The following is a 10,855-nucleotide window of genomic DNA, read 5'->3' as shown; positions in this document are numbered from 1 at the left end:
TTGGCCTCCCTGAGTGGCTTTAAGCCACCAGAACACAGGCACCTCCAACACTCTTTATCTTCTCTTCAGCTCTTCTGCTGAAAAATTTGGCTTTCACGATGACGGCCTGCTTAGGGAGCTTTCCCTTTTCCAGAACTTTGTAGTAGCCTGATCGCACAACATCAATGATGGGAGCAGCTCCGGTCTTGTTCTTGGCAGCGTTAACCCAGGTCTGTTCACTGACCAGCGTCCACAGTTTGACCAGGTTGACAGTCGGGCAGAAGCTCTGGTTCCTCTTTAAGCAGTAATGCCTCATCCCAACTTTCCCGAAGTAACCTGGATGATATTTGTCGAAGTTGATCCTGAGGTGATGCATGCCTCCAGCGTTCCCAGGTCCTCCTGGATGCTTGCGATGCAGCCATGGCCGTGGCTCACGTGGCCCCAGAGTTTCCAGGTCTTCCTCAGTTGGGATGGCATGGCGGTGGCAGAAAGGAAAGAGGGAGGAACCCGCGAAGTATCTCAAGGTAGCAAGTGTGGCGGCGGGACCAAGATTCTTATCTCAAACAAGCAAACAGTGTATTTGCCCCGCACTGATGGAATTATAGGTGTTCTGGGTAACACTGGGCAGAGGAACTTTGTAGAAGGTGTGAACTTTCATTTGGAAGCAACTTTCTGCCATTCTGTGATTCCAATCTCAGGCCTGGCAGGGATTTAAGTTTATATTAACTCTGCTTTATCACAGTTTGATGAAGGCTTGCTCTTACTCGATGGAAAATGGAGTCAGCAGTCATGGCTGCCCTGCCATCATATAAATTCCATGAAGACCTACTCCATTTTGCTTATGGTTTCTCAGTGTATTTTGATGCTGAAAGGTAGGAGGCTTTGAAAGTACCAGCTGCTGTAGTCTCCCGTACTAGCTTCAGATAAGCTTTTCAATATATGCTATTTTGCTAGACTGCAAAGTAAGACACAGAGGAGGGAATATTATCTTCATTTTCTATACAAGGGAACTAAGGGCAAGAGAAGATAAATAATGTGTTCAGAGTTGTGCTGCCTGCTCCTAGCTAAGGTCTGATCTCATGTCTTCCTCATTCCAAAGCCCTTCTTCCCAGACCTGTTTTGCTTCCCATTCCTCCGGGAAAGAAACAGTTTCCCACACAGACTAAAGTGAGAAGAACAAAATACCTCATTAAAAATATCCTGTGAGGACACCTAGCATTGAAACGAGAATTTCCTTAGCCAATCCAACATCTTTTATTTCCATTGTTCCTCCAGGGCCGAAAAATAGTTTCAACACTTCAAGTCCCTGCATTCTCCTTAGAGAGACAAACAGACAATCATGTATAGGACTCTCCATAGGAAACACAACCCTCTGCGTTGGTAGTTGGCAGTGCTGAGGACTGCACACATGTGGAGGTCAGAGACAATTTATGGGGTCTCTCTTCTCCTTCCACCTTTACGCAGCCTCTGCGGATGGAGCTCAGGTTACCAGGTTTACATTGTCAGGTGGCAAGTGTCTTAACTAGATAAGCCATCCCATCATTCCCCTGTCTGATTCTCAACCCTGTTCAAGCCTTTGGTGTTCATTTACCTTAGATGAAGATATGCCTGCTGGGCCTGACAGACACGAGTTTGAGTTAATGGATTTTTCGGGAAGATTCTTTGCTGTATTTTGGCCAAATCATCAGAGATGATTATCACACAACTCTCAGACTCCCTTCTTCTGATGAAATGCTGGGTGGAGCTTTAGTGAGATAAAGCCCACTGAATCCCAGAGACGGCTGTTTGAATTCCGAGGGAAGGCTCCTGCCCAGTGCTAGTTAGGCATGTCAAAATGACCATCCTCCAGAGAGCAGTGGGGCTAATTAATAGACACAAAACTCTTTTGAGATTTCTTGATATTCAAAGGTCATTTATTATCTTTTACATAAATAAATTGCCATTTTAAGTCTTCTATTCAGTGAGCTACCTTTCTAATTATAGGTCATTTCCCTAAATGCCATCTGTAGGAGTCAGTGGGTTTTTAGGCAGTGCTGGCCTCAGCGATAATCTTAGCCGTGTGTTCTCAGAAAGTGTGTTCTTAGCCAAAAGGAGGAAGCCTGGGGGTCCTGGGGTACAGTGTTTCTAGATCCTTACCCCAGCAAGTATCTGTGCCTCTTACAGATACTCTAAGCACCATCTCTCTCCTCTCCAGTACCTCACGCTCTGTCATACCCCCAGCTGAAATGTGATCGTAAGTGTCTGAAGCTGTTGCTGAGCTTGACCTATGGAATTTTTAATTCCTAAAAATATGGCTAATAATGCTACAGACCCAAACAGATGTCTTTAAGGTGCCAGTATTTAGATCTTTCTAATTAGCTTTCTGGGGTGTTTTGTTTATTTGTTTGTTTGTTTTTGGTGCTGTTGACTCTGTAACCCAGGCTGTAAGGGAATACACAAGGGTGGCTTAGAACTCATGGCAATTCTCCTGTTTTTTTGGGGGGGGATTCTAAAGATAGGTTCTCACTGTTAAACAAACTTGCTTGGATCCTCGTATATAGGCCAGGCTGGCCTTGGATTAGCAATAATTCTCTGATTTTGCCTCTACACCCGTGAATACAGTACTGGATCACTACATCTAGCCCGGTTTCTTTTTCCTAATGGTCTTACTTGAAGTTTATAGTGCTGATTAATGCCTGTAATCCTTACACTTGGAAGGCTGGGGCAGGAAGGCTGCTGACAGTTTGAGACCAGCCCCAGTTGCATAACGAGACAGCTTAAAAAGAAAAGCTTTGAGATAATTTATAAACCATACAAGTCACCACTGAAAGTGTGTGGCTCAACACCCTATAGTGTCCAGCTATTACCATAATCTAATTTTGGGATACTTTTAGAAAAGATTTTAATTGGAAATTATGTGCCTGTGTGTTTGGGTATGTACACGTGGGGGCAGGTGTTCTTGGGCACCGGCAGAGGAAGCTGAAAGCGTTGAAGCTGGGATTGTGAGCTACTTAACCTGGGACCTGACCTGGACCTGAGCTCTAGTCCTTTACAAGAACAGTCTACACGCTTAGCCATCGAATCAGCTCTCCAGGCCCCAACTTTAGAACACTTTTGTAACCCAAAAGAAATCCTGTGCCCAATTCATCTCCTCTTCTTCACCCCATTCTTGAGAGTTGCTAAAACTTTGGGTCTCTCTAGATTTGCCTATTCCGTCGCTTTCACTTAGTATAATGTTTTCAAGGTTTATTTATTTTGTAGCATGTATAACTAATTCACTGCTATGTTCAAAGAAATACTTCTAGGATATGAACGAGCCACACTTTGTTTATCCATCCAGCTTTTGATGGACATTTGGGGTGGCTCAACTTTTGGACTCTTATGCGCAATGATGCCATGAATAATCAGCTATTTTTTGTTTTTGTTCTATGTTTTTGTTACTTTTCTTAATCTAGGAGTGGAGTTGCTGGGTCATATGGGAACTCTCTTTTTCTTTTTGAGTAAAGGCCAGGTGTTTAGAGTTGTCTTAAGATGAGGAGGGATGGTTGTTTTAAATGCCCTGGCTTGAGGATGACAACAGGCAAAACCTGCCCAGTTGAGCTGTCGAGAGGCAGAGCAAAGGTCAGATGGGGAGCTACCTCTGTTGTTTTGAGGCTCCCAGGGTCTTGCACAACTTATAGCTCAGCAGCTACCAAAGCACTTCTGGTAATAGGCACCTGATAAAGATTTGTTGATCAAAGGAATGCATATACCCCAAGGTAAAGTCAGAGTGGAGGAAGCTGGGTAGGGGAAAAGAAGCTTTGCAATCTGTGAAGTTTTCATTGTAGTTTAGGCCTTATTAGGGTTTCACTTGATCAGTGTTTTCTTTGCTCCCTGGAATCTCTGCTGTCAGCTGTATTTGAATGAACTCCTGTATGTGATGTGCGGAAGGAAGCCCGTGCGTTTCCATTTGCTGCCGGAGGTGAAGCAGTTAGATAATCTGTTTTCCCCAGAACCTTTCTAGCTCATCACCCTAGTACACCAAAGAGCTCGTAGCTCAAAAACTTGAAGGTTTCTTCCCTCAAGGCTCTGACTCATGGTGAATGTGGAAAAGACACTCTTATGTCATGGTTCAATTGTCCCCGTGTATAAACTGAGGGAAGGGGTCGAATTAACAACTGGAGGAACCTTTGCATGCTGGTATTCTGTGTGAACTTCACTTTTCCTCCCTCCTCCTTACTCAGCACAGGTTCTCAGTGTTGTTAGGATGGTTGTTGTGTAGGTCACTACTCATCTTGTGTCTGCATCTTCCTTTCCAATATATTTCTCATACTATCAGATTAATTTTCTTTTCTCAAGATGAATTTTTATTTTATTTTATCTTAATTTAAATATACTGAATTGAATCTTTGAGAATTTCATACGTGCATCAGTGTGTTTTGAGCACATTTACCCCCCTTTTGTGTTTCTAATGCTCCACTTCCCCAAGGTTGCTATTTTCTCCAAGAACAAAAAAAAAAAATAAATAAATTAGTAGTCTACAGAAGCCCAAAGGACAAAATTTTTATTTTCTTTTTTGGATTTTTGAGACAGGTTTGAGACAGAGTTTCTCTGTGTAACCTTGACTGTCCTGGAACTCACTTTGTAGACCAGGCTGGCCTTGAACTCAGAGATCCACCTACCTCTGCCTCTGGCGTGCTGGAATTAAAGGTGTGTGTGTGCCACCACTACCCAACAAGCATAAAATTCTTTTTTTTTTCGGTTTTTCGAGACAGGGTTTCTCTGTAGCTTTGGTGCCTGTCCTGGAACTAGCTCTTGTAGACCAGGCTGGCCTCGAACTCCCAGAGATCCACCTACCTCTGCCTACCAAGTGCTGTGATTAAAGGCGTGCGCCACCACTGCCCGACTAAATATAAAATTCTTAACATACTATTTAAGACCTTTATGGTGAACAAATCTTTTCAATTTTAGGTTTTCTTACTTTTTTCTTTCTTTCTCCCTTTTCCTTTTCTTTCCTTTTTTTTTAAATATAGATTTTCATTATGTTACACTGAGGGCCTTGAATTCACAATTCTCCTCCCTTAGTGCTGGGGTTCCAGGTATGAACCATGACATCCAGCTTCTTTCTTTCTTTCTTTCTTTCTTTCTTTCTTTCTTTCTTTCTTTCTCTCTCTCTCTCTCTCTCTCTCTCTCTCTCTCTCTCTCTCTTTCTTTCTTTCTTTCTTTCTTTCTTTCTATTTTTTCACACTGATTATTCCTCTTGAGACTTATTCTTTCTACATTTATCTATAAAGATGCTACTCACTTGAGTTACCTTTTCTATAAAACATTTCCAAGTCTACTTCGTGAGAAATCTTCTATGCTTGCCCTTTCATCGTTTTCTCGTTTGAACCCCGGATGACTATATCCAGTCTCAGTATCACCGGAATCCGAGCTATGGGAAAGAGAAGATTTATCTTAATTCATCTCCTACAAGTTCTGTCCTCTACAAGGCAGACTTCGTTGCAGAAGCTGGGTGGCTTTCTCTAGTTCATGTGCTGTGGGTAGATAATAAAGCATACACCAAGCTCCTGTTTCCTATGTGTAATTCTTACCTCTGAAATAGGTCATAAATTCTGAGGACAGAGACTTCCGTGTCCCTTTCCTTGTATTCGCCTATGACCCTGCCACAGTACTGGGTCCCCTTAGCGACAGACTGAACTGGGTGATTTTCTACCTCTTCAAGTCTATAGACACTCAGTTCTCATTTAAGATTCAGTCTGTTTGTAAGTTTTTGACTCTTGTGACGTATGAACAACATGAGGACAGGAAGGTGAGGTTGTTGGACCACAATAATGTCAAAAGGTCCAAGGAATGGTAGCCGGCATGAAGACGTTACACACAGAAGGGACAGAGGAACCCTATTTGTTCCATAGATAGAACTATATGTCCAGTCTCTCAGGGTCAACTGGGAGGCCATTCCTGAGGTGTTATGAGGCTCAGAGGAATCACTTACAGGTGGCTGGTTCATCTGTGATGTGTGTAAGGTAGTCTGAAGTAGGCAAGCTGAAGTCAGTGCCGGGTGAGAATCAAACCCATAGAGAGTGCTTCTCAATCTTCCCAGTGCTGCGACCCTTAAATACAGACCCTCGCGTTGAAGTGACCCCCAACACGAAATTATTTTCATTGATACTTCGTAACTGCCATTTTGCTACTGATATAAATATCTGTGTTTTCTGATGGTCCTAGGTGACCCCCAAAGAGGTTGAGAACTGTGATCATAGAGTTCCTCTCGCTCTGCTTCAGATGCAAGCGGGTTGATGTTCAAGCCATCCTTGGCAAGTATCAATTCTGCGGCTTCCAGAAGAGTTGATGTTTGCTGTTCCACACTCCCGCCCAGGTCTTATTCTCTCTGCTGAATCCAGGGTGTCAAGAGATCACAGAGAGAAAAGCAGGTGGACAGGCTGAGTACGGCAGCACACACCTGTTAATCTCTTGCTCCAGCACTTGTGGGTAGGGATAAAGGCAGGAAGAAGGTGAGGAGTTCAAAACCAGCCTGGGCTACAGAGTGAGTTCAAGGTCAGCTTAAACTAAAATAATAAGACTCTGCCAGGAAAAGAAAAAAAGGGAAAAAGAAAATAAGAAAAAAGAACCAGGAGCAAGTCATTTACCAACTTGGCTTGACTGTGTAAGGAGAATAATCTGGAGTTTTCGCCAACAAATTTCAGCCCATGGGTTAGAGGTCACAGGCCACTGGGGTTGGCCTAGGGGCTTTGGTGGATTCTCTGTGACTTGTTACTTGGTCCCATAAGTAAGGTCAACTAATGCTCGAGTGATACACCTATGGTCAGGTCCACCTAACACACGCTTGGCGTAGGAACAAACAGGGTGGAAGACTGGGGCCGGGGCCAGGAAGAGTTCTCTTCATTTTCCTTCACTGGTTCAGCCGTTTATTTGTTCATTTATCCTTTTGTCAAAATGTTTAGTCAGGAAGTCTTTCCTGTCAGGGGGAGAGAGGATTCTGGGAAGAAGATTTTGGAGAGCTGAGGGTCATAGTTGGAATAAAGGTGGAATTTCACCGATCTGCTTCTTCCCCTATAGTGGGACAAGCCCAGACAAGCACTCTTCCCCTGCTCCTAATGCCAACCCTCCCACAGCCTCAGATCGCTTTGTGTGTCTCAGCTATGACTTGGCTTAGTTACCACACTCCTTTGCCATGAGAGCCCCGCCTACGCATAACCTTTAAACCCCAGTTCCCTTGTTGTGGTCATAAAAGATCCATGTGGCCACAGTTACCCTGCAGGAAAAGAATCATGTTTCTTACACCTTCCTGTAGAAGGAACAGGGGGAAGTTGGCTACAGCTCAGAGCTTAGTGGGGATGAGGGAGTAACCGGCAGTAGAAGGGTTTTGTCTTGACGTGTTTACAGGGCTGGACAAACCCAGCAGGTGTCTGTCTGCCTCTGTGTGTACCTGCCTCCATTTCTCTGTGCAGCATGGCGGGCTGCTCATGGTGGCATCCACAGGAGTTCAGAGCCTGACCCTGCACCGGAAGATCTGCTCTGGAAAACAAGTGTATGAAGGTTGAGCTGCGGCTTGGAAGGACCAGAACTCTATACCATAAGTCCTGTAGGCTTCATTCAGTAGTTTTCTTATCTCTGACAAAAAAAAATTTAATCTAGTAAAAAGAAAAAGAAGATTTTTTTTCATGAGATCATATAGTATTACACAAAAAGTCAACACTAAAGCTATAGTTAGAATCTAGCTTGCTTACAATGGATGCGACTAGTATATGCTTGAATCTCAGTATTCAGTGGGGGCAGAATAATTTAAGGATGGCCTGGGATGTCTTAAGCAGATCTAAATTATCCAACACAGGCATGTTTTCCTGGGAGTTTGTCTATGGCACACACTATTCTGTAGTCACATTTAATAATCTAATCCAAGGTAGAGAGGAGATGTACCTGAGGGACAGGCAGACATGAATCAACACCCCAGGTTCCTGGGATTGTTGCAGGGTCCTGTGTGCTCATGGTTGAAACTGTCTGGTCTAGGTCTGGCACGGGGAGCCTGCACCCTTCTCTTCCGACAATATCTAGTCAATGTCTGGAAATTCACTTAGGTACCAGAGATGCTGAGTTCCACCGGTGTACTGCTGAGGTGATTCCAGCTTCCGTTGGTGGAGTGTGTCAGAAGTTCCATGGTTTTATGAGCAGAGATTATTATTATTTAATACACTAGCCACCCACAGAGGAGAGATACTGCCCTGCTTGCCCTGTCTGAAAAACAGGAAAACCTTGTGATTTTTGCCATCAGTTTGAGTCTTGAGAACATGGGTCATGCATAGTAGGTGTTTCTAAAGCTGCATTTTCACTTGTTGTAATGTGGCCTCTCATAACCCATCGTTAACCCCCTAACTCCACAGACAAGTCCTCCGAGAGCAGAGCATCTTACAGAAGAGGAGGTGGCCAGGTTGACTCCAGAGCGGGAAAGACGACGCGTTTTCTGTCTTTCGTGGGGATCATGATTTTGAATGTTTATCTCTAACCCATCAGTGGTGCCATGGGTTTCAGCTGTGGGCAAACAAATGATAATAACACGTTCAGTGAAAGACATTTATAATGTAAAGCATAGGAACTGCACTGTGCGAGGGGAGGAGGAGACTCATCTGGAGTCCAAAGCTCTAGCTTCTGATCCTGTATTCAAACTCATTGAACCGGAAGGGCTCATTCAGTGAGCAGGCAAGGCGATGTCTTGCTGTAGACACGCCATGCAAAGGTAGATGTTTGCCACCTGCCCGCTTCACACTTGCTCACTCACCTGGAACTCAACCATTGCATTGTGATACACTCACATTTTCCTGTCACCTGGAAGTGACTCCTCGCATGGGTCCTTAGTGCCAGATCAGTAGCTCCTGCTTCGTGTGGCATCTCCCCTTCAGAAGCCAGCTTTTGCTTGCTTTTGTTACGATATCTTGGTCACACGGTTGTGTCCCTCTGCCTAAGTCTTCCCGGAATGTATGGAATAATGCAGGTCACAGTGGCAGACCAGTTTCTCTAGACTTACAATAGACCTCACATCTGCCTCCTCTCTTCCCATTACAGCCTCAGTTTCCCCCATTAGGTTGTAAGCAGAAGAGCCTTTTGGAGAGTCTCGTGATGACTTCTGCAGTATGGGGTTGTCGTGATCACAAATGCTACGGCTGGGATGCAGCTCAGTGGAACATGTCTACCAGGAACTACGAGAACACGCCTAACATGCACAAAGGCCCAGGCCAAACCTCTAGGGGTTCAAAATCACGCAAGCAAGTAAGCAAAACTTGTTGGAACAAAGCAGTAGTAAAGCTTATTAGCTGCTTTTCATATCAATTTTTAAGACTTGGTCTTCTGTGGCATAGGCTGGATTTGAACTTGCTATGTGGATTTCTGATCCCCTGCCTCCATTTCCAGAGGGCTGGGATGTACCACCATGCCCCGTTTATACAGCAGTGAACTAGAACCCGGGTTTCCTTTATGTGCAGTAATGGTCTAGAAACTGAGCTACACCACAGCTCAGCATGTGGAAGTCTTAGTGTGATCCCCAACAGAGGGCTACTTAACACATGATAACTATTACTGTTATTATCATCCCAAACCTGCCAAAATTCTCCATCTAGAACAATAGCTGTGCCTCACGGTGCAGGCAAGGGGCCCAGCGACCTACGCACGGATACTTGAGAATGTGCCCCCCCCCCATATATGTGTTTTCACGCCTCTTGGCCATGCCTTTCCACACTATGTTGTTACCTCTTGTGTGACATTTACTCCCTGGCTGCCCCCTCAACTCTCCTTCCTGCTGAACTATGACTTCCTAAGGGCTCTGCCTATACATGCTTAAGAAAAGCATAGATTAGGAAAAATGAAAAAGGCAGCTAATAACCTTAGGCCCTTGTGTGTTCTCTTCCCACTGACTGTAATGCTGCTGCCTCAGAGAGTCACATAGTTTAAAGGTTTGCTTTGTTCAGATGACTGAGTTGTCCGACCAGGTGTCCTGCCCACCTTGTAGGAAACAGACTACACCTCTTCATTTTCTATTCCCTTCCTCTCTCACCTTCTTCTTAGCATCTCCCAAACCCTAGTTTAGTACATATTTGCTCACTTACATCCCCTATTGCTTACAGTAAAAATAAAATTATGTAAGCATTTTGCGGTGTCAGTGTCTAGAGCATTGTTGATCCATGGCTCGGTTCTCAGGACATGGTGCTTGTGTTAACTGTGTGTGCTTCTTAGCCTCTTGCCCACCCTGTGCCAGGCTCTGCCTTTTACTTTTCTGGAACTATGTGACATTGGGACATGCTCTGCACAAGGTAGACAGAACCCAGGTCTTTGTAGACCTTCTGGTCTGAAAACGGCAAGTAGCTTTTTCACTTTTCTGGACCATGTTCAGGAACTGTGGCAACCAGGGGAACAACTGAGTCCCAGCCAGAGGGGCCTGGGAGCCTTCCCTGATGACATGGAAGCTGGGTTGAGGTTGTCTCTTCCTTATTTCCAGAACCTTGCGCTTGTCTTCTGTTCTTTCTTGTGCCAGACTTCATGACTGAGTCTCTCTCAGCCGTCATTCCCCAGTGTAATAGAGATAATAGCTGTTCCCACCCACACACTCGCAAGAATGCGGGAGTCTTACAGGGGATTAGTGGCATTTTAAATTAAAGACATGGTGACCGTCCATAGGCTTCTGAGTCCTCCTGAGTTAGGGACCTTACGGTGAACTGCTGAGCCTTGCATAGCTCACGGGGCAGTTCTGCTTCCCTGTGGATTTGTGTGGCCTACTGCTTGGAAAACCTGGGAGCAGTTGTATAGTGTGTTAAGCCCCTGTGTTTGGAACCCCACCTCCCTCTCTTACTGGGCTTGTGACAACAGAGCTCAAAGAATGTGGCACCTGATTAACTTGTCAGATAAGTAT

At 44.7% G+C, this 10,855-nt stretch overlaps 1 protein-coding gene across 1 annotated transcript in view; it reads right to left on the bottom strand.

Moving 5' to 3' along the window:
- Positions 1–19: 19 nt before the first annotated feature.
- LOC130889910 (hornerin-like) overlaps positions 20–10,855 on the bottom strand; it is a 72,832-nt gene continuing 61,996 nt past the window's right edge. The window contains exon 3 of the mRNA XM_057793843.1: positions 20–537. Coding sequence (XP_057649826.1) covers positions 20–537 — 518 coding nt within the window. The remainder of the gene's footprint in view (positions 538–10,855) is intronic.

Source organism: Chionomys nivalis, chromosome 18 (assembly GCF_950005125.1).
Source record: "Chionomys nivalis chromosome 18, mChiNiv1.1, whole genome shotgun sequence".
Taxonomy (NCBI): Eukaryota; Metazoa; Chordata; class Mammalia; order Rodentia; family Cricetidae; genus Chionomys; species Chionomys nivalis.
Note: the sequence above shows the minus strand (reverse complement) of the source record. Positions and strands in the feature narration are given on the sequence as shown.